Here is a 25,095-nt window from a genome sequence, read left to right as displayed (position 1 = left end):
GTAAATAATTTTAAAAGAAATAAAAAAGTTAATCAAGTGAAACTGTCACAGATAATCTTAGCTATAGTACTGTATTTTTTGTTTGCTTTATGCGTTCATACATTTCTGTTAAAAAAAACTTTTTAGTAGTTTACATTTATATATTTTAAATATTGAAGACAATATTAGTGATTCTTAAACGCAAATCTGAAACAGAAAAATCAGAAAAGGAAACGGTCACATCTGGGACCGAGAGGAATAGGGTCCCATTAGCTCAGTCGGTAGAGCACTGTCCCGGAAAGACAAGGGTCCTGGGTTCGAGTCCCAGATGTGACCGTTTCCTTTTCTGATTTTTCTGTTTCAGATTTGCGTTTAAGAATCACTAATATTGTCTTCAATATTTAAATATTATAATTTGAGGTTTTACTCAATAAGTTATTCCGAAAAATAATAATTTATATATTTTATTGAGTAAGTTATTTTTTATTTGTATTCTACTATATTCTACTATTAACGATAGGAAAACCTTCAATTTATCTAAAGTACATTTTTTGGTATTCATAATGTACACCAATTCGTTATAAAGATTAATCAAAATAGTGATTTAGAACTAAGCTTCTCCTTAATAAACTCCTTCATACAGCCCTTTCCTTAACCCGCCTCATAACGCTTCCCAACCGGGTGGTGATATAGTTTCCCCGTCTTTACATTGTACACTGTACAGACAGGGGCGCTCTTGTCGCATAACAAAAATCGAAAAAAAAATACATGTAGAATATCTATGTAATAAGTTGGATGAATCAATCTGACCAGGTGAATAACCAAACGGTTATTCAAAAATAAGAATGAATAAGATACCTTTTTGTGTAAATTACTCATTTATCGTCTTCTTGCCGAAGTCCCCGGCGTTGCCCTTAAGCTTTTCGTAGAGTTATCCGAAATCAGATATAGACAATGACCTTCCACTTGCTTTGAAGGTCAAGTGTTCAAAATTTCATCAATATCGAAACAAATCTGTAGATTTGTATACAAATCAACTCCACGCCACCCGCCCGCCCGCCACAGACATTCCTCTTTACATAAATAGAAAATAATTAATATTTGTCTGGAAAGAAGTGGTTGCTCTAAAACCAGTCAGTCATAAATAAAATTGGAAAATTAACAAATAAATTTTACTTGTATATGGATATTGGATTAATTTTTCATGGTTATTGAAATTAAAAAAAATCATAAACTAATCAGCAATATAAGTAATGTCTTTCATGCTCGGGGAAACATTCAAATTTTTATTTCGCAAGATTTCCCAGGCCATAATTTTTATTTACAAGTTAATGAATATAAAAATTCAAACTTATCATATCTCGAATAATTAAAATTATTAATTTATTTATGTAGAATTTCACGCCCAGAATGGCTTTTACATGTTTATTTTTTTTAACACAAATAACATCTAAATGAACATAACATCACAAAACCAAAATACTCTACGATGGAAGGTGGAAAAATAATAGATTAAGACTAGTACAATAAATAATAAGATAGTTTTGTTGATCTGTTTGCCGATATAGATTCAACTGAGTCCTCTTTATATTTTTTAATGATTGCTTGTGATTCCGTGTTTGTAGTTCTAGCAATAATACGTTAGATATTGGCTCGATGTTGGTTTGTAAGGTATATGGAAAGAAATCAATTATAATCGTTCAGGGCTGCCAATTATTGAATTTATGATTTTATATAAACATGACAAATATCACTGTACCTCGAAAACGTCAACCAACAAGTACTCATTGGCTGCGAAGATAATGATCTCGACTATCCCCATGATAATGAGCTGCAAGAAAGTGGTTTGTCCCAGCACCGCTCCCATGGAGATCAGGACACTGGCGGCTGCGACGTCAGCACCTAAGATAAGCAGATAATGTTTCAGATAAAAAGACATATCTGTGAATTGGTTAAGCGTATCAGAAAGTGTGCATACATATTCATAATATTAAGAAATATTTAAAAAGAAATAACCTAAAAAGAGTACACTACGCACTAACACAGTCGTTAATTCAATACGGAATTATTGGATGGGGGGGTCATACAATAAGATTCTAACCCCGATCAAAGTGGTCCAGAAGCTTATCCTCAAAGTAATACTCAAGAAACCCTTCACGTATCCAACAGAAACGCTATTTACAGATTTCGGGGTGCCCCGAGTAGAAGATATATTCAAGAAAAATGCAATTATCTAAATTTATAAAGATAATATAATCAAAAAATTTGAAACCCACTTATCTAAAAGATATCAATACAATATCAAAATTCCAAAATTTAATACCAAACAAATGCAAAATAACTATAAATATTTAGGATTAAAGTATTTCAACAACCTTACGATTGAAATAAAGAAATTAAAGGATATTAACATACCTCAACTAAAACTGAAGTTACTCTTTCAGAAATAATTAACTAAATTATTATTATTTATTATATTATTATTTATCAGTCTATACTCATCTCCACTGTATTTAGATTTTGTCTCTTTATATATTGTTCCTATCATATATATATATATATATATATATATATATATATACTTACTTATAGCATAATTATATTCTATTTTTCTTATAATAAGTGTAACTCTCTCAAGAACCAGTTTCTTCATTGGTGAGATTCCGAACATAAATATATTTTGTAATGTAAATATATTTTTATGTACTCATATTATATCCTGTACTCACTTATATATATTAAATAAAAAAAAATAAAAAATATATTGGTACGAATCCACCAGGATTGGTAATCCGCGAGATCTCGCGGGTTTTGCGGGATTTTTATTGAGGAGTGTTAAATTGAAATAATGACAACATTTTAGACAGCATCAGAGTCCGAAATGTTGGCTAAAAAAAGAGAAAGCGCAACACGGCATAATAACTCTTTTATTTATTTATTTATTTCACGCCTATTAAGGCTTTTACATACATATATATATAAAAAATATTTACGAAATTATACATGAAAATAGTGCAGGAAACCACTATTTAAAACAAATGCAGAAAAATAAATATAAAGTCAAAATATCACTCAACTTGATCTACACAACATGCAGGCACAAAACATAAAAAATCCAAAATATTTTTTTCTGTTTCAGTTGACAAAATTATTATGTGTTAGTCAAATCAAATAAAATACCTTTATTAAAATATTCTACTACTTGAGGAAAAAAACTTCAATAGGGTATGCTTATATATTGAAATTGATGTACTAAATATATCAACAACATCGTAGCATTTGTTTCCTAGCTGTTGAATCCGTCGCATAGGAGTGTGATATTGGGACGTTGATATAGAATTGTTACAATAATATGGTAGGTACTGTCTTGTAACTTGTAACCGACCTGCTTGGAGTATGAAAAGAGATTACATATAATAAATCAGGGGTATCAAACATTGAATTAATAATTTTATACAAACAGGTTAAATCGGAAATAATTCTGCGATCAGATAATTTTATTAAATTTACTGAACAAAGTACGTTATCGTAATTTAGGTTTTCCCTAGGAATGCCCATTTTAAAATTTACATATCTTAAAATTTTATTTTGTATTCTTTCAATCGCATGTGAATGAAAATTAATACCATTCTTAAAAATATAAAAATGGTAACATATGAAACTGAATTCTGCGGTTTAAAGTCAATGAGTCCATCTAGATTTCGTCGTTTTGCCCATACGGTATTTTTAAGTTCTATAAATATGGCACAATATTACAAGGGTTCGTTCAAAACGTTTTTGCAAACAGCTTTTTCCAGTGCGGGAAGAAGGTTAAAATAAATACAGAATAACAAGACTAAATTTTAAAAACTACTTCTACAATGCATCATAATGAGCGAAAATATTGCTGACGAGTGGTGACGGGTGGTTCAGTAATCCGACGCATTTCTCAACATAGCCTCTAACCGGTCAAATAGAAAATAGTAGGTATCTACATTTAATAATACATTAAATAGTAGGTATCTACATTTAATAATACATTAAATAATACATTTACATTTAATGTATTATTTTCTCTCTAAATGTATTACGTAGATCAGGGCTTCCCAAACTTTTTTCAACTGTGACGCCCTTGGGAAGTTGCCATATTTTTGCGACGCCCCCCCCCCGGTGACTAAAAATCTAAGCCCCCCCGCCGCTCATTTGTACCAAGCGCAGTATTTTGAACCCCCCCCCTGAACGGGTCACGCAGTATGGGTACGTTACCTAATAACAATTTGTCAGAAAAACTCCAAATAGTATCTAAATTTTTTATTAGAAAATAAAGAACACAACATAAAAACAAAAATGGAAGCAAACAAAAAAGATAGAAAAGCAATTTTTTTTGGTATTAATGAGAAGGATGTGCTTGCTTTTCTGAGCATAGTTTCTCAAAACGAGGTTGAAGTTTCGAAATCGCCACTCTCGTCTCTGCCTCTAAATTTATTTTTGATCTGTACTTATTCTTAATTACTGCAACTGCAGAGAAACATGTCTCACACAAGTATGATGTCGCAAACGGTAATAAAACCCTTAACGCTGCAGTGCTGATGGAACGATATTCTCGCTATAAAGAATGCCTCACGACGCCCCTGGGATGATCCCGCGGCGCCCCGGGGCGTCGCGACTCACAGTTAGGGAAGCCCTGTCGTAGATTATATTTTCATATTATAAAATGAAGGCCTCAGCACGGGCAAGCCACCCAGTGAGGCCTACATTACTGGAAAACTTAAAATGTAAAAAAATATTGTACTAAATAAAAAAAATAAGAAAATGTTTTCATAAATATTTATATCGAAACATCAAAGAATGCATAGGTACCTATCATAATTATAAAAATTTTACAACTTCTTCTGCTCTTGTTCTTAAATATTAGAACTTCGTCTGCTTTTGTTCAAGAAATATTACAACGTCGTCTGCTCTTGTTCTCAAATATTACAACTTTGTCTGCTCTTGTTCTTAAATATTACAACTTTGTCTGCTCTTGTTCTCAAATATAACAACTTCGTCTGCTCACTGCTCAAATAATAAAAAAAAACAACCCGCAAAAAACAAAGTATTTTTCCTATGGTATCTATATCTATTTTAAAATTTTTTAAAATTTAAAATAAAGTTTTTTTTGGTTTGATTGAGGATTGTACCTTCCTTCTCAGGGACTGGAGTCGACCGCGCTAACAACCTCGCCAAATGCCGATCGGGTAGGACCGACATTTATTACCTATATTAATTGCTATAATGTCATCGAATTTCAGAGAAATAATGTACGTGATTGCCACCAAAATTTGATAGAATGCTTTGTCATCGACAACGAATCCATCTGCCGAGTTTCGGCTTAGTCGGATGTCAGGAAGTGGGTTAATTTCCGCTTCCACGATTTGCATTAAACATTCCCGAAAACAAAATCGGAATTCAAATAGATGTACTTAAAAACCGAATTGAATAATGTTGAATAAGTGCTACCGCTGCTCTCTACAGTTTAAAAATGACAAATTAACTGTTGAAAAAACGATAAATTATTATGTTTTACGCTTTCCTCAAAAAATATTTTCTTTGGCAGCCCAACGCATTCGGGTTTATTAAATAATATACAAACGAGTGTTTCGATCTTGGTATAAAATTATGTAGATGGAAAACAAAATCTTCGATAACTTCTTGGAAGAATTCCAGCTAGGCGGCTTTGATTGCGAGAAGGAAGTGGCCAGTACCTTCTGTTGCGAATAAATCAGAGCAGTCACGAGTAAATACTTTTAATAAATTAATCTTACAACAAATTACTAACTTACCGATATGTCGATATGCAGGGGGCGGGGATTACTAATGGCGTTCATTTGTAAAGTGCAACAATGTTGCAGTTCTCAGTTTGGCTTGTCGGAAGATCGAAGATGGTATACATTCTTTCAATTTTATCGGCATTTATTGGATTGGATGTAAGACGTAGTTTATGAAATGCATTTATCACAAAGACATACATTTTTACAGTACACACTGAAAAGATAATTCCTGGAAGCTTAATTTCTACCGATTTGCAAGAAATACAGAAGATCTTTCGGTTCCCAGGCACCCGTTCGAAAATCAATTTAGGTTATGTTAAATATTGATTAACTTCACAAGAAGTAAGAAGAAAATTACTTTATTAGAGCAGAAATGAATTGATAGGTTTCCTTATAAACTTTTAGTAAAATACCTTTGTATTGTCACGATGTTGGAATATGTTTTCATAATAATTATTAATTGCTCATTTCCCAGAGAACTCACAGAAGCTATTTATTTTTCGGTTATAGTTAAAAAGTACATTTTCTTTACAAATTTTTTATTTACAAATCAACTATTTTTTTTTGGTAAAAGCCCTAAATAGCTAAAGGGCAAAAATAAATTAATGTGACACATATCTACATGATACAAAACAAAATTCCTACAAGAATATCTAAGCGAAAACGAGGAAACCAACTTTTTTTTTTATCACAATTAAAATATTTTTCTTTTATTTAATTATTTATTTTAATGGCTTCTTATTTATTTTACTACCCTTAGGTAATAGTATCCAAGAAAATAAAAATGCAGTTTATTTTATATGTAAATCCGCTTGAAATATATTATTTTGTGTGTTTAAATAATAAAGAGCATTATATAAATTTGTTAAAAATGTCTACAGCGTCCTGGAGGTGATTTTTCACAAAAACAGCACAATACAAATCATCCAAATATTATTATTATTATAAAGCTGATTATCGAGGAAAGGTAACGGTAAGGAAATTAATTGTAGAAAAGTAGGAGACGCCTAAATAAGACATGGCACGATCAAGTGAATCAAATGGCCCACAGGGTCTTTCTTGAGGGAGATCAAGTTTGTCGAAACCAGTGGACGCCTGTGTGGGTGGAACGAATAATTCGTCTTAATATTTTAATGCGTAACTTGCAAAAGTGAAATAATTAGGCGCCATCAATGAAAGAGCAGATTATGAATTCTTTTAATTTTAGATAATGTGTATTTAGGTTAGGGCGATGTGTTAGGTTCTGTATTATTAACGCCTTGGTACCTTGGAAATTCTCGGAGCGGACTGCTCCAATTGCGCCCGGATCGGGCCATCCTTGCCCTTCAGGAAAGTCATCAGGAAGCCAAAGCCGATGAATATCATTACGTGAACCTCTTGGAACAAGGCCAATATTAAATCTCACCGATTAGGGTCTTCAGGCTCACGAGAACCTTTCCTCCCTCCATCTGGAAGAAACCTCGACAGACGATGGCCCACTGGATCATGAGGGCGGCCAGCAACAGATTGAAGCCCACGGCGCTGAAGCCGTACCTCTTCAGGAAGGTCATCAGGAAGCCAAAGCCGATGAAGATCATTACGTGAACGTCTTGGAACACTGAAAGTACAAACACAAGGTGAAACAATCATGTACTTTGTGTTTTTTTATGATAAACTAATGTTTATAAGACAAGGTTTTTATGCATAGCACAGAGGATAATACATTATTATGAGCAATAATTAGTCGCCTGTAATATCAATGAAAATTGAAAATATCTCTCGAGTAAAAATAAATGCCGCCGACGGGAATTGAACCCGCGCCTTCTGATGTCCGGTACCAGAAATTTTATTTATACACGCAGAAAAAGTTTGAACAAGCTTGATTGTAGGTAATCTTTAAAATTTAAATTATGCTACTGACAAAAGCAAGAAGTGCTGTTATGTAATCCAAGAACTTCTGTCACTTTGCATTAAATTCAAGAAATAGAATATCTTATCAGAATAAAAATAAGGTAGAAATATAATCTCCCGGAACAAGCAAGGCAGAGAGACGTAATTCGCCTTTGAACGACAACCAAAAAGAATTCGTTTCATGTCAGTTAGTCGGAATTCTTCCCGGGGCCAGAAGATGTCGCTTCTTTCCTTCTTATAATAATAATCCCGCTCTTTTTTTCTAACAAAGGAAACGGAAGTTTTGGAGACAGGGACGGCTAGGGAATTCCCCGAAGAGATCGCGTCTTCTTAAAATTAGACAATGCGCACTATTGTTGTTCTAAGAAAGTAAAATATTTTCTACGTTTTCTTCGATGTAGGTGAGTTTCTCAGGTTGGTAAATAATAATAATAATTATAAAGGTGTGGATAGTGGGAACAACAAAAGCATACAATTATTAGATATGTAAATAATGCACAATACTATATGTAGTATTTCTTTAGAAACTGTCTGAGCCTTCAAAGTTCAAACTCTACATAACATTTACAGGTAAAGTTTCACAAGAAAGTTCTCGACTTGAAATACAGTTTATTTAACAAAATCATTATTGTTTTCAGGACTGAAATTCAACGTGAAACACGTAACTTATAAATTGGTAACTTCTACATGGAGAAAACTTACTGATATAAAATATTACAAATTTATTAAGAACCTCTTCAAATTATTTGTAATCCGGTTAAAAACGGGATTGCAGGGCTGTAACGAATGAAATTATGGATTTATTAATTATATTTCAATAAAAATTCTAATATTTTCGCATATCGTCATTGTAATCCCGTTTTTTAAGTAGATTGTAATAAATCAGCAATACTCATTTTTTTCCGTGTACAGTAATTATTGGCACCCAAAAAAATAAACACTGTTCTAGAATACACCCAATTCGGAAATACTATGAGTTACCGGATACCTTGTGTAAATTTGATTTATACGTTTAATTCAGTCTTGAAGATACGATAGTTTTGCTTGATAAAATGTAATTTAGCTGAGAACCTTCTTGTGAAACTTAACCTGAAACAATTTATAGTCAATTTGAAATTTGGCTTCTCGCATAATTTCTGATCGAATATAATTAAAAAATTACTTATTCAAAGTGAATTTTAAAAGAAATATATTGAATGTAGGCGTTAACAGAACAAATCTTAGTTCAAAGCAAAAACCTCATCCTTTATAAATTACAAAGGGTTCCTAACCAATGGCTCCGACCCGTCGCGTCGCGTCGCGTCGATCGCGTCGTTCGCGAAGCAAACTTTGATCGCACTCGATAAATTATGATTGTGATTATTAAAAATAAAAAAAATAAATCCAATTTAAATACTTACAAATATGGATGAAGATCAAATAATAAGTTTTACATACATTAGTACTTCTCTATCTGTTAATGGTGAATTATTGCAAAATTGCATGAATATTGTTATAATCTTCCGTTCTTCATCATATCTACATAAATATTCTAAATAATATAAGTAACAAATTATACCAATGCAGATATTAAACGATAATTTGCCTTTCAAAAAATATATTTTTAACTCAGAACTCAGTTTTGTTATTAGTTAAAAATTTGAAAACCTGAGATTTTGCACGTTACTTTTGCCAAAATTTGAATTTATGTATTATGTTTTGTATATCCTCTATGGTAACAAATGCAGAGAGGATATAGAACCGTATAACGAAAGCGTATGTACTTAAATATATATGCAGGCGTCTTGAGTGGAAATCTGCTGTACCTACTTATAAATATTTTAACGGGGGCCACGAGGGCCTTAATCAGTGCATGATTATTTTATAACTAATTATACTTACTCGCATAGCTGCCGTTCATTTCCTTCGGCTTAGTAGTCTTGATGGATGCATCAGCCGCCTTATCATAATCCGCCATGAATGCATACAGGACTATTAGGAGTATTTGGAATACCAAAATGACGGCCAGATCGAATCTCACGTTGAAAGCCATTTTCGGCAGCAATCCCATCTAGCGGGGCACTTCACAACTAAAAACGTACCGGTGGTTCGGGTCGAGGATGAGTGCTTCTGCAAACCGACAACAGATGTCACCTGCAACAAAAAATTATAAATTACTTCGGAATATACGATTGCAGCTATCAGTCTCACTACAGTTTTGTTTATTTATGACATCTTAGGCTGATAAAAACCAACTGCATCTAGTCGCTGATCCAAGATTATAATTTATGTACGCCATAAATCTGTACCCGAGAAGCATACGGATGCAAGTCCAAAAAGCTAAATGTTCAGGAGAGCCAAATACTTTTTTTTCTGTAAGTTTGGTCTCATAACTTCTGCGGATATTCATGATAATTGATTTTTATTTTTTATCCTATTGAATCAATTAATTTTGTATCGAAAATGAGAAAATAAAATAAAATATTTTATATGCAAAGCCTAAAAAAAATGTTTTAAAAAAAGCATTGTGGACTTGAGTCCTTCTGCTTCAAAATGATATTGAATATTTTGGTATGACACATGGTATATTATAAAGGGATCAATGTTGAAAACTTCACTTGGAAGTAAAATAATAACTATATAACAGGTAAATATAAATAAAAAATCAAATAGATATTTATAGGTAAATATAAATATAAATAAAATAGATCAATGTTGAAATTTCATTTGGAAGTAAAATAATAACTATATAACCGGTATATATAAATATCTATTTTATTTATATATTTTTTTATTTAATTATAATTATTTTTACAAATTATTGGTATTTTCCATATCTTCGTCATCTGACAGAGAAAAAAAAAGATGAAAAAAAAATAAGTGTAAAAAAAGTGCAGTGGCTCTGGTACTCACTGTAACATCTTTTGTAGGACACCAAAATTTGGTGTATTTAATGCGATTGGAATTGTATTTACCTGGAGCAATACCTCCGGGGTGCTTAAAACGGTTCCATGATAAATCGACAATTCAACACACCTTTAAAAAGTGATATAAATTCATTAGAAACGATGAAAAAAAAATTAAACCTAACCTAACCCACTTAACCCAGTTAATAGAGATTTTGTTCTTCACTTTACCATCACTTTTCATGACTTGATATAACTTTTTAAAAATGGGAAATTATCATGAATTATCATTTTGATGATTTATCCGGTCACCGCTCAAAACACCTCTCCCTTTTCTTCTTATATAATAATATTTAAATTCAGTTTCCTGAAAACCATTTTTATACAGTAGCATCCCCGACACATTTACGTCAGCTCGTAGCCATAATACCGTTGATATTAGGAAACCCTTACCATTCATATTCTTCTTTCGATATACAAAAGGTGATTGTGAACCAGTTTTAAAGGGAATTTAAATATTTGAAATTTTCTAAGTTCATTGAGTGTACAATGTACTGATTATTAGTTTTGCAGTATCTGATGAATTGTTCTCGTTAATTTTTTTTTGTCGTGCGGTAAAATATTTGGAATTGGGTAGTTTTTTTTTGCCCTTTCAATCGCTGAATGGACAGAGTCTACTTCCAGGTAATAAAAATTTAAGATTAATGATCTTGAGGTTTTTAATTTTTTATAAAATCTGCCATACGTAGGATATGGCTATTGTTATATTTCTATTTTGACCTGCACAGTTGTCAGACCATACGGTTATTTCTTCAACATTATTCCCCATATCGCTGTATATTCACTTTAAGAGGCAAGAAACTACTTCATTTGCCACCTGTTTTCCATCCCTATATAGTCCATTCAGTAGTATAATGATGAAGTAAGGTAAATGTAAGTAAATAAATAAACAAGTGACATGGTCAGGTCTTCAATAATAATATCACCACCTATGTTTCCATCAGTCTTTTAAGAAGAATTCTGTTTCTTGAGCCTCGTCATATATTCATACACGGAAGGATTGTTCTGTTTAGTTCCACAAAAAAAATAGAAATTAGAGGCAGAAGGACGCAAAATGGACTTGAGTCCACAATCGAATGTTTACTTCCACGGAAAGCGTAGTAATGTTAGAGGCAGAAAGATGCAAGTCCAATGTACATCTTTATGCTTCTACGGTGTGAATGTGCTAATGGTTCTTGCATCCTTATAATATTTTTGAAAATACCATAAATATTCAAGATAGGGCTTGCATCTTTCTGCCACTAATGAAAATGATAATTTACTTCATGTCTTCATCAAAAACTCACTTCTTCAAATTTTGGACTTGCATCCGTATGCTTCTCGGGTACAGAAATTATATCATACCTACATATATTTTATGATTTTAAACTTTTTAGAAAGAAATAACTTGACTTAAATAACTTGAAAGCGATTAGTCATATTAATTATGACGCCAATAAAAATATATTTGTTTGAACATCTCTGTATAAGTAAATAATTAATTTATACATATTATTTTGTTTCGACGTGACTCAGATAGTGAGTAACTTACGCATTGGAATTTGGTATTTTTTAAAAGGTTTTTGTTCTTAAACATATATATTTTTCAAGAAAAACAACTATAATAAAAGCAGAAAATTCTATTCACATGAATTATGTCAATGATTCACATGGATTTTCCTGCCAAGCTCATTGAAGAATGATATGATACTACTTTCACTGCTGTTATTAGTCATCTTTATCGTCGTATTTGGTTGAAGAATTTTAGGAAATTCAAAAAAAAAAAATAATTTGATGCAAGTTCACAACAATTTATTTGTTTATTATTAAAATACCAACAAAGAAGTGGAACTGTGTTAAAATTTAAAAATGGAGTTACAAAAAATTTTATGATAATTTTTTATATTTTTAAATTTAATTGTCATTGTAATCCTTAAAGAAAGAATTGATTACATTAATACACTGTATTTTATAAAATATTCTTACTTTGGAAGTAAACTAATTTAAAAAAAATTGCAGTCGTATGTACTGTATTTTTTAATAAAATAGCTATGGCAATTTAATGACATTTTGAACGATTGCGAGATAACACAATATTTTGATAGCATCTTGATAAAATTAATAACATTTTAATCATTTGTATTAAGTATTATAAACTATTAATCTTTATTGTTTATCCTTGATTGATTTTGGTTTAATTTTTAATAGATTCGATTTTTGACATTTTTTAATGAAAATATAATATCGCGCTACTGATGACGAATCCACTGATAAATGTATAGTACCAATGACTAAATAAAATACCCAATGAAAATATCAATATTAAATATTCAATATTAAATTCAATATTCAATATTAAATATTACTAGAAATGTCTTTCATAATGGTAACAAATCAATGTTGCCACTGACTTATAGTACCTTTCGGTTCTAGGCCATTTAGCATGCGCTCTGTCTCTCAAAAGGCTTGCCTGACGTCGTATAGCAAATAAAATTTTAATAATGATGATGAAACAAGAATGGTCAGACTTTTAGATTACGAAAAACGCCTATAACACATTTCATGTGTTCTTTATTACATATGCAGAGTTTATTGTAGCGACCTACAAATACCCACAGTAAAAACACGACAAAATACATTTTATTCTACTGCATAGTACTAAACGCAAATTTATTTCTCAGACTCTAGGAAACCAATACTTCGGTGATATTGACTAGAAAAGATTTGTCGATCACATAAAATATATATTTTTGTAAACCTATGTGATCACTGTATTTTTAAAATTTGTGTTTCTTTTCTTAAAGTAACCTACACGTAAAATGAGTTAAATAATAATAAAAATACACTGTTCTATTAATATTCTACCTGGCGCGAGCGGTTAAAAGTGCATTTGCTCCTACAAATCCAGATTGAGGTAGTTCAAGATGTAAATACGATATTCATTAAAAGCTATCAAGGTAATTAACGATTAAATCTTGGGCATCGATTTCGATTGCGATAAAATCGGAATTTTAGTATATTTAGCAGATAATAATAATTAGTACCTAATTGTAAATGAATGTATGCAATAATTGTTCTCATTTTATAGGTAGATATTAACTTATTGTAAGAAATTACAGAACAAACTCTTTTTAAAAACCGCTTATATTCCAACGAGATAATGCTTAAAATAAACTTTTCATAGCATTTTAAAGGAGTTTGACATTATGTCATTTCGTACAATACCTAAGTGGTTGCCTACCTAAAATTAAAACGAAAAATCATACAAATGACAAAACACTTTTTATGAAAAGTAATTAAATGAAAAATCCAGCCTTTGAACCTAACCTAACCTAGTTAACCTATTTTTGTTTTCATTGTTTTTTATCACTTTATATCACTTTTTTAAGTGTTCTGATTTTTTCGGTTACCATTAGTTTTGCAGTATCACAGTGCGCACAATACACATCCGCGTAACAGTGAACGCATCCGTCATTTTATCACCAGATGACATTTTATCAACAGATGACATTTTATCAACAGATGCTTCGAAAGAATGACACCTTTTTAATGACACGAATGCATCGACCAAGTTAGTTTACATGTCGATGCTTGAACGACAGTAAAACACTACAATAACAAAAGAATATTAAAAAGTATGAAAAATTCAAAAAGAAAATTAACTCCCTGAAATTAGATAGTGATATATTGTACCCTTAAATACGTATACTTAATTTAAAAATCTAGCATTTAAAAAAAAAACCTTGGCTATTGTTATAATTACTAATTCTCTAAAATTGTGTATATATAGGGTGTATCGGCACGTACCCGACAAACTTTAACCAGCTTTTCCTTAGCACATTTGGAGTAAAAAATGTTATTGGCACTTTGCTGTCCGGTTACTTTTTTTTTCAATTAAAAACAAAAAAATATAAAATAATCCACACTCCGTCACTGTCATTGGCATTGTTTCTCGTGTTCAACAGCTGTTATTAGCAAGTGTGTCAAAAAGCGTCTTCGCTCTTTCATACACACTAAATAATAATAGTTAAAAATGAGACGAATGGTCCCATGCCATTTCGTTGTGATTGTAAAAGCGCGCCAATGTAGGTGCGTACGTATATTATTCAACGAAACTCAAATAAAATATTGCCAGATGGGTTTTCAAACTGTGACAAAGGATAAAACAGTGTTGACATGTGGTGAAAATATGAATGGTAAATTTTTTTATTAAAAAAAAATGTTACCGGACAGCAAAGTGCCTATAACATTTTTTACTCCAAATGTGCAAAGGAAAAGCTGGTTAAAGTTTGTCGGGTACGTGCCGATACACCTTGTATATATTTTTTTTAAAAAGAAAGACAAACATTCCCGGGTTACGAATAACTTGACAATATTTGAAAATCTCCTACTACCACCACAGTAAGCGGAAAATGTTGCTTGTGTTGTGATGGAGGACTTTGCCAGTAGAGGAATTAAACACACTACACCTGGGTGGGACTCAAGCGCGATGTCAACTCGGCCACCGACCGGTGTATTTAATTATGTTTGTAGTATGTAGTGATCCCTGATGCTCCGAAACCGACAGTTGATCCCGCGGTCACTTGATCCCACGGACACTTTATCCCCTGAAAATTTGATCCCCCGGTCACTTGATCCCACGGATACTTGATCCCCCTGTACCTTGATCCCACGGACATTTTTCCCCAAGAAACTTGAACCCAGGGTCAATTAATAGTACAAACATTTGACACCCCCGGGCACATGAACCCCCGGATGCTTGACCCCCCCCCCGACAATTGATTCCATGGGCACTTGATCCCCGGACACTTGATCCCCCAAAGGATTATTTGAATTTATTATTTGCATGTTAAATTACGTTTATATTTATTTGACAAGACTTTAAGCATAATTTTATTTTTTATATACTTACTCCTCCCATAAACAAGAGCCCCTGGAGCTCACCTTATGGAGTAGAAGAATAATTAGGAAAAAAAATTGCATTCTGTTATAATTTGAAATATTGTATAATTATGTAATAAATAAAATAAATACATATCTAAATAAAGTATATTATTATTTATTTATTTTATTTTATAAACCGAGAGAGCTTTCGCATTTTTTTTAGTATTCGAGAAATTACAAAGAAAATAAATCAACCCGTAAAAAAAAAATCTATGTTTATAAATAAATATGCTTAAATTTTTTTTTTGTTTGACTGATAATTTAACCTTTCTCCCCAAGGACTGGCTCTTAGCGGTTCTGAACTTTTAAAAGGTTGTTTAAAATAAATAAAAATTGTTCGTCTTAAAATAAATAAAAAAGGAAGGTTATACGCCTTTATATTGGAGAAGGGCTGTGATCATGCCATTATACAAAGGTAAAGGGTCACGTATGGAATGTGGGAATCATAGGGCTATTAGCCTGCTTAGTTCAGTTGGCAAGCTGTATGGTAGAAAATTGATTGAAAGAGTAAGAAAGGAAACAAAAGATAAAATATGGGATGTGCAAGGTGCTTTTATGAGTGGTAGGGGGTGCATGGACCAGATCTTCTCATTGCGTATGCTCACTAAAAAGTTTCTGGCAAAAAACTAGAAACTTTTCTGTGCCTTTGTAGATCTACAAAAAGCATACGACCGAGTCGACAGGAAAAAGCTATGGAAGGTGTTGTCCAAGTATGGAGTGAATACAAATCTGACTCAGGCAATTGCGTCTCTGTATGAGGGAAGCGTTGCATGTGTTAGGGTGAACGGTGATTTTACGAGGTGGTTTGATATCACAAAAGGTGTTAAACAAGGCTGCGTAATGTCACCGTGGTTATTCAATCTATACATGGATAATTGTATGCAACAATTGAAAGAGGTGGGATTGGGTGCGAATTTGAATAATTTGAAAGTATGTTGCCTGTTATATGCTGATGATGCGGTGCTGATTGCTAATAGTATAGAACATCTACAGTCTCTCGTGTCTAGGATGAACGAAGTATGCATGAAAAATGAGTTAATGATGAATGTAAGTAAGTCTAAGGTAATGGTGTTTGAAAGAGAGAGTACGAAAACAGTGTGCAATATAATTGTGAATGAGGAATACTTGGAGCAGGTGGATGAGTTTGTGTATTTAGGAAGTATGTTTACGAGAGATGGGAAGGCTGACAGAGATATTGAAAGAAGGGTAAATGCAGGTAATTCCGTTAATGGAGGACTGAACGCCGTTGGCGCTAACAAAAAATGTCCAAAGAAGCGAAGTTAGCAGTCCACAACGGAGTGCTGGTACCTACCTTGATGTATGGAAGTGAGGCATGGAACTGGCAAAGAAAGGATGAAAGTAGATTGAATGCTGTTGAAATGAGATCCCTGAGGCGTATGTGTGGTAAAACCATGTTTGATCGTGTGAGGAATGTGGAGATCCGCAAAGAGTGCAAGGCTGATGTAAGCGTAATGAGTAAGATTAAGAAAGGGACGCTTAGATGTTTGGGCATGTAGAGCGAATGAGCGAAGATAGGAGTGTAAGGAGGATATATGATGCAAATGTGAATGGTAGCAGAAGTCGGGGACGCCCGAGGAAGACATGGCACGATCAAGTTAATCAGATACTAGAGTCGGGCCATGTCAAGAGTCAGAATAATAGAAGAGTATGTATGAGACGATGTATGAATGTGAATGAGGCAAGGAGTCTGTGCCAAGACCGAGTTGTTTGGCGGTCCGTCCTCTCTGCCTAACCCTGCGGGGAAACGGCGTGATGGTTAGTTAGTTAGCTAGTTAGTTTGTTCGTCTTTGGATTTGGATTTTCCTCCCCAGAATTGAGTGAACAGCAACAACTGAGTCTAATCCTGATTGGGTAGTACCGACATTTATTCCGTATATTAACTGTTGTAATGTCATCCTAACGTCGTTCACAATTGTATGCGTGATTGCCACCGAAAATGCATTGTCATTGACAACGAGTCTAACTGCCGAATTTCAGATCGATCGGATGACGTGAAGTGAGTTAGTTTCATTTGCCAAGATTTGCATGCACTCATCCATCCCCGAAAACAAAAGTTAAATTCATATAGAGATATGTAAAATAGTGTGGTGTTTGTGTTAATGTGTAAGTGCAAGCGAGATAGCATGCTTGCGAGATGCTATAAATGGCGATGCATGCTAGGATAGTGTCTCTTTTGTTACTACAGCTCCCCAGTCAATACCAGTACAAGATCACGTATTACTTTACTGAGTAACTACCTTCACACGCCACAATAAAGGCACTACTACTCCATACACTACAAATAGATAATATGCCAATATTCACCAAATCAAATTTATAGAGTACTAATAAAATTTTTACTAACAATAATTTATAAACCTACAAATATCAAATATATAGTTTCAACAATTCCAAAAAAGATATTTCCTCACTTATTCCAATGAACATTGGACATTGTTCCTTCTCAGCTTTTTTAAAAAATCACATTCTTGACTACTCTGATTGTACTTTCTTTGAACTAGAAGCGTGAACTTCAGAGCACATACTATTTCGTTGTCCCTCTCTAAACAAATATCCTCTTTTCTATCAAGCTTTATCTAAAATTTCCTCCCCTCCATTCAACCTCTCATCTCTTCTGTGTCTGAATTCGACTCCAAGCTTCCATACAATTTAGAAATCTGCCAATTCAAACAAAATTAAATTATTCACCTTTCCTCTCTTAATAATTTGAAACTTTCACCCTTGAAGGGTGAAAACAAGAAACACTTAAAAAATATATTTAGAACTATACAGAAATAGTTCGCCTACACCATTGAAATATACTAAGTTCAAATTATTGTCAAATATATTCATATCGTTTGAATACTTGTTACCAAGACCGTGTAGGAAAACATTGTTTATAAAAAAATATCTGGGTATGTTTTGTGCATTTTATCATTGGTCAATTCAAATTGTTTTTGTTCTGGGATGCAGAAAAAACGTTTTAATTAGAATAGGGGCGCACTCGGAAAATACAGGGTGCGGCAATACAGACAGCGCAGTTTTGCAGGGCTATTAAAAAAATGGGGCAAGTTACAGAAATGGGTTTTTTTTTCGGTACATCATGCCGTTTTATGGATCAAGTTCTGAAGATGATGGCCCCCAGCAGCGATATATTGATGAAGTCGATTTCTGAAGTTTTTGGCCGAATTTTGGCACATCTCGACGGGTATAGCGGCGATTTCCTCCCGGATTTGATCCTTGTGTTCTTCTACAGTATGAGGCCGATGTTTAAAAACATTTTCAGTAGCCCCACGGAAAGAAGTCACAAATTGCAGCTGGAAGGGCCGTTGAGGAAACGTGAGGACGGCGATGCACCGGAGTTGTCCAAACGAAATCATTGTAACGACTGAAAATGGCACGACCCTCCTGACATAATGGGGCCCCTCCCAGTTTCCTCGCCCAACATGGAATGTACCAACCCTTCAAAACTGCACTGTCTGTTTTGCTTCATCCTGTATTATTAATCCAACTCGTCAGTATTATCCAGTTGTCCCACTCAGTAATTTATTAAATAGTTAATTACTTCAATGGTATGAATAGGAATCGCTCTGCATAAGTTTAATTAAATGTCAATATTGTCTATGATAATATTAGGTATTGGATTAGTCACATGTCATTTACTCAATGTATTGTTTGGTACAGGGCCGGAGCTAAAATTTTGGCGCGACTTGTCAAAACCAGTATACTATGTTGCGTAAGTAGGTGATCATTCTAATCAATAATATTTGGATGATTTGAATTTTTGTGTAGTGCGATTTTTAATAAAAATAATAAAGGGTGGTATGTCAGGCTAGGTATTATCAGCGCCTTAGTGCCTTCGAAATTCGGCGCCCGGAGCGGACTCCACCAATTGCGCCCGCCAGGGCCGGCCCTGGTTTGGTATTAAAGTAGCCACGGAAAGTTTAAGTGTAATAGGGGTGTCAGTGAATCCGAATTAAGCATTTTTTCACTTTTATTCGGTTGAAATTGACTAGGCATGCCGCTGGTGGGACTATGATTGGCGATTCACTAAACATGGTTAATGCCATTTAATGGTGGTCAAAAACCAGGGCGATACTGAGAGTATCTAACACTCTGAATTGGCCTGTCTGGGGCCTAGGAGTCGAAATGTCTTTTGTAAATTGGTGACATTAGTGTTATTTGATTTCAGAATAGATCACACTTCTTGCGATTATAAATTCTGTTCTGCACGACGAAAACTTGATCTGGTTAACTTTTGTTATGTGGAAGTCGGAACACGTGTTCTTCAAAATAATAATAGTTTCGCATCTCGTCCATTATATTTATTCGGACAGGAGCATCTGCGTGAACACGTGTTCAGATATATTCTGAATGACTAAAATTTTATTTGGAAATAATAATGCAGTATCTTGATAACAAGGCGGATTTATTTTTCTCACAATGATCATCGATTACAGGTATGAAATCCGTAATAAATGTCAAGCTTTTAGTCATAATTTTTCATTTCAACGGACGCTATCGTATAAATCCTACAAATTGCTTAAATGCCGAAGTGATTGGAATTTGTTTGGGAAAAAATAAACTGTCATCAATATGGAATGTATCGGAAATACCAATATTCACTGACGAATTCATGCGTTAAATGTATGAACGTATCTGTGTATTCCAAATTATTTTTTTTCAATTAAAACTTTAATAAACTATCCACAATACCCGGCTTTGCCAGGAATTTGGTTTTTCTCCATATCGTAAACAACCTATTTCGTCACGGAGACAAAGCGAGTATCACCAAAATGCCTAAATTTTTGGTATTTTAAATTGTTTATGCAATAATAATTGTGTTTCTGAACAAGTGGCGGCTCGTGACTTTTGGGTGCACTAATTAAATTTTATGTGTAAAGTGTTAATATTACAAAATTAGCGTTAAATTTTTAATTTTTTTTTTTTTTAGATTTTTTTTATGAAATTTTCAGGAAATTTCAGTTTGGCCGCACGGATTTCCTGAAATTCTTCATACAAAAAATCTGATTTCCGAAAAAGAAAATTTAAAATTGTTTTCAGCTACAACAACATCAATAATGCCATTTTTTGTTGTATTAGCATTCTAGAACACCCAAAAGTCACGAGCCGCCACTACTCTAAAATCCAAAAGATGTGAAATGTGATATATTTTTTCTTGTAAATATTTCATTAAAATAAATATTATGTTACGTTTTTACAGTGAAAATGACATAAGTAAGATTTCTCATACTGCATGCGAATTGAAAATTATTTAATTTACGTATAAATTCAAAGCAGATGAAGTGCTTGTTTTTCACTGCGCCAGATGTCTTCAATTAACAATTGTTCTGTTAACTATGTTTTTATTTACTTATAGATGTTACTAGAATTATTGTCAAGAGTTCAACGTTCGAGAGCAATTGCTGCTTTCGAAATCAAACAAATCTATTTTCTGCATTATTATTAAGTTTTAAACTAAAGATTTCACGATATTTTTGATTTACGTAAAACGTGTAAAACGTTTCAACCCTTAAGTAATACGCCCGACTTATTGTTAGAGGGTGAATCCGAGAGCTTTATGTTGAACTAACCTTGAAGACGTTCAATGGAAACTTTACAAAATGCGAACCAAGAAATGCCAAGTCGAAGGCGAACTTTAATCCGTAGTGGTCAGCTCGGAGTCTAATGAGCAGGTAAATGGTCAAAACTTTAAACATTTTCAAAATCCGAGAAGAAAATCATTGCAGAATTTTCATCGGAATTAACGAAGGGTGTTGATTTAATGAGAAGAGTTGTTCGGTTCTTTGATATTTAAGTTTAATAGTCAGAAGATAAAGAGCAGTTAAAATTTTATTGCAGAACTTGCACATAATAAAATGGTTGGTAGGTATTCTCGTATTCTCATAAAAGTTTTAAAAATCATTATTTCATATTTTTCGCACACATTTGTAGAATAATTTCCAAATTTTATAAGAACAGATGGAGGCAATCACTAAAATAATTCAATGAAACAAAATTATTTTGTTTAAACCACCATATTTTTTTATACGTATGCCGACCGGTTTCGGAACAACCGTTTCTTCTCTAGAGCAAAATATACTGACTTACAAAACCATGGGTGTACTTTATATAGTACTAAGTTTTGAAGTGAGGGTGGAGGCTGTAGTTACTTTCAAATGAACTACAATAATTATTTTTTCCATAAATAATATAAAAATGTTATAAATACGTTAAAAAACACAGCGAATAAAGTCTGCGTCATTCACTAGCGTTTTTAAATATTATAAACGTTATAGCAATTCTAAAAATGCTATTGAATAACATGGTCCGGAAATGTTGAAACTTGTTGAAACTGGTATCGAATTATTCAAATAATAACTCACTAATGTACATTGAAAAATAAAAACCTCCAAAAACTAATTGTCTGGAAATTGATAATTAGCTAGTGCCCAAGAAATAAAAAATAAACAATTTGTTAAATAGGTATGATTTGAGATATTCACGGCCAAAAGTATTATAGTGGTTTGTTTTTGGGGCATTATGCCGTGTTGCACTACCTCCTTTTTTTAGCCAACGTTTCGGACAGCATAGCAATGTCCATCATCAGGGTCCGATTACACATCTGCGCTGATGATGGACACTGCATTGCTGTCTGAAACGTTGGCTAAAGAAGGAGGTAGCGCAACACGGCATAATACCCCAAAAACAAATCACTATATTTTTTTAAATAATCAATGCTTTAGAAATTTAAAAAAATGTACCTTGGACAGTAATTTGGATTACGTTACATACCATAATTCTTGTAACTATACATTGTTAAAAAGCTCTCACAAAGCGTATGTTTAGAAGCTAGTAAGGAATTCATTGTAAAACTTTAATATTGTCAAGGATTAACTAAATAAAATTGAATTCTTGGATCCCTGTCAGTTATTTTCGATAACCAGATGTAGAGTTTTAGAAACATGCATTAAATACTTGATACGCTAAAAATCAAAGGGATTTTAGGTGTACTTATTTTGTTTGTATGCGATTCTTTCATCGACTAAAAATAATTATTAATATTTAATGACGAAAGCAATATTAACGACTAAACCGAAAAATGTGAAACAGAAAAAGATTTGGCTGTTATCTAGGAATTGAACCCAGGACATGAGCCTGACAGGGGCTTTGCTCTTGAATGCTTAAAAAACGAGTTATTATCAAACAATTAAAAAATAACGACATTATTTTTTTTAAAAGCTTTTACATGATTTTTATATTACTGTCATAAACTTAGTAGATAAGTAAATATGACTGATATAAACTGTTGTAATATGGCAATGAAATAACATTCAGTTGGTAACACTACATGAACAGGAAGTAGTTGTCAAAAGTATAAGTCTCTGTAATGGCTGTAATGTGTGTGCTCTGCTACAATAAACGTTATTTTGGTTAAAGATCACCATCTATTATTTATCAAGACTACATAAACATATTTAAAAAAATTTACCAGAAAATAATTCAAAATATTTGATCTGTATATCACAAAAACACTCAGAAGTAGAACTCTTACGGCCGTTCTTCCCAATCCTACTGATCAACTGCTGAGCCGAAATTTTGGCTCAACACTACTCAAACGCACAACTATGCTCTTTCCAACGGAAAAGTAACAACTGAGTGATCAACCAATTTAAGGAAGCCAAACTACTGGATTAAGCTTGCCTCAGTAAATGACTACTTATAAAAAGTGTCAACAGAGTGAAACATATTTGCGAGGCCAAGGCACGGTGGCATAAGTCAAGCTAATACTTTATTTTTAACATATTTCATACGCTTAAATATTAAATATCGGTTTACGTATTACAGTACTTAAAAAATATATGCATTAATAATAAATACAATAATTAGTTCTTCAATGTTAATTTAGCATTGAAAGTTTTAACTTTGACGTCATTTTATTGTCTATGAAAGTGGGCATGGCCACTTAAGATAATCAACAGTAAAGATGTTTGGAAACAGGCGAATCGAACGTTACTGAATAAATCACTTGGCTGATCGGACCCTGAGATTGATCGTTCGAAATTTTGGGAACAACGGCCGTTTTTATACCTGTATAGGTGAGGAATACTTAACTTGCACCGATCAATTGATAAAAATTCATAAAAAAATGTAATCGAAAAATTGATGGATTGCTTGGAAATGCTTCATTGTACAGAAAAAAAGCTGTAAAAACATTATTATTTTTACATAATAGGTAAGAGTTTTTTCCGATCCATTTTTCACGAATACAACATCACACTGATAACAAAAAAATTTGATTTGATTTGACCATTCATATTTTTTTACAAAACACTGTAAAACGGCCGAATCTAGAAACATTTAGGCGACTTACCTTTTCACAAATAAAAAAACAAGACAAACTACATAAAAAAACGGATTATTAACCACACAACTTCTTGAGATAGTCAGAACACTAAATCAAAACCTTAATTTAAATCAAAACTTTCAAAAACATCAATTCCAACATTACATAAAAATAAAATGTTCAGTTTTTGAAGAGCACTGTTATTTTAACGAACGCGCGACCAGGCTTGTTTGTTCACGTGCTAATAAGGCTGTTTAACGAGACGGTATTAAATAAAAACTTCTTGACGTACCGTAAAGCTGGAGGCTTCTCCGATTACTGATACTGGGCTGGTAGCTGGTGGCTAGAAGCCAGTGGAAGTGATTTGGGCTGGGGGCATAGCGCCGTACTGATTGTGTTTGCGGACTCCAACTTGTGTTGACCCTACTGATAACGATGCAGTAATTGTATTCGCTTGGGACTTGATTGTGCAAGTGGGGGATTCAGATATATTTTGAAAGAATTAATAGAATCTTTGAAGTGATGACGTAACTAAATCAAACCTGAAATGAACGTAACTCAGTATAACCCAGGTCTAACCTAAAACAATCTAACTTAATCCTCTCTTAAAATAAAGAAAAAGACACCATCAAACAGTTTATTTTAAATATTTAGTTAAAGGTACTCATAGACATTTAAATTGATAGAGCAGTCAATAAGGGACAGGACCAGACCAGAAACAAAGTTTTCAGAGCGCGGGAGGAGGCGTGACCGTCTCTTTTTCTGTGATTTGTCAATAAATGAATCTGACAGTATACAGCTAACTAATATTCTACTATCACTACATGTTTGTTTCGAAAATTGAATATTTAGTTACACTGTTTAGTTACACGATTTAAAAATGTGTTATAATTTACCCACCTCACTCAATTTTAGCATCACTAGCGTAAAAATTTACATTCAGATACAACGTAGAAAAGCCCTACAATGACTGCGCTGCAAAGCTTTTTGCGCAAGGTCTGTTTATTTTGTTGTGCGCTCTTCGGCGGTCAATGTACGACTAATGTTTCAGCTTAGTCAAAGCATTCTCGAACCCTCCTGATACCAACAATATGTTCAGGTAGTTTGCCTACAGCTCGTAGAAAAGATACCCAGTTTTCATGTTAAGACAAGTCTATCTATGGACGGATCACTAAGTATTGCTAGCGTAAATATGCTTTCGTTTATTTATGTACGCTTTCTG

The 25,095-nt window shown here is 33.1% G+C and overlaps 1 protein-coding gene across 2 annotated transcripts in view; it reads right to left on the bottom strand.

Moving 5' to 3' along the window:
- Rh50 (Rhesus blood group-associated glycoprotein Rh50) overlaps positions 1-24,273 on the bottom strand; it is a 37,304-nt gene extending 13,031 nt beyond the window's left edge. The window contains exons 1-4 of one of the 2 annotated variants that reach the window (XM_089642276.1): positions 24,166-24,273; positions 9,540-9,791; positions 7,174-7,365; positions 1,739-1,881 (exon numbers count right to left, since the gene is read on the bottom strand). In XM_089642276.1, coding sequence (XP_089498402.1) covers positions 1,739-1,881; positions 7,174-7,365; positions 9,540-9,708 — 504 coding nt within the window. In that variant the 5' untranslated portion in view covers positions 9,709-9,791; positions 24,166-24,273. The other variant, XM_089642277.1, reaches the window with a different exon arrangement.
- Positions 24,274-25,095: the final 822 nt, after the last annotated feature.

Source organism: Hesperophylax consimilis, chromosome 18 (genome assembly GCF_061612785.1).
Source record: "Hesperophylax consimilis isolate HC1 chromosome 18, BYU_Hcon_1.0, whole genome shotgun sequence".
Taxonomy (NCBI): domain Eukaryota; kingdom Metazoa; phylum Arthropoda; class Insecta; order Trichoptera; family Limnephilidae; genus Hesperophylax; species Hesperophylax consimilis.
This window is presented reverse-complemented; position numbering and strand designations above follow the sequence as displayed.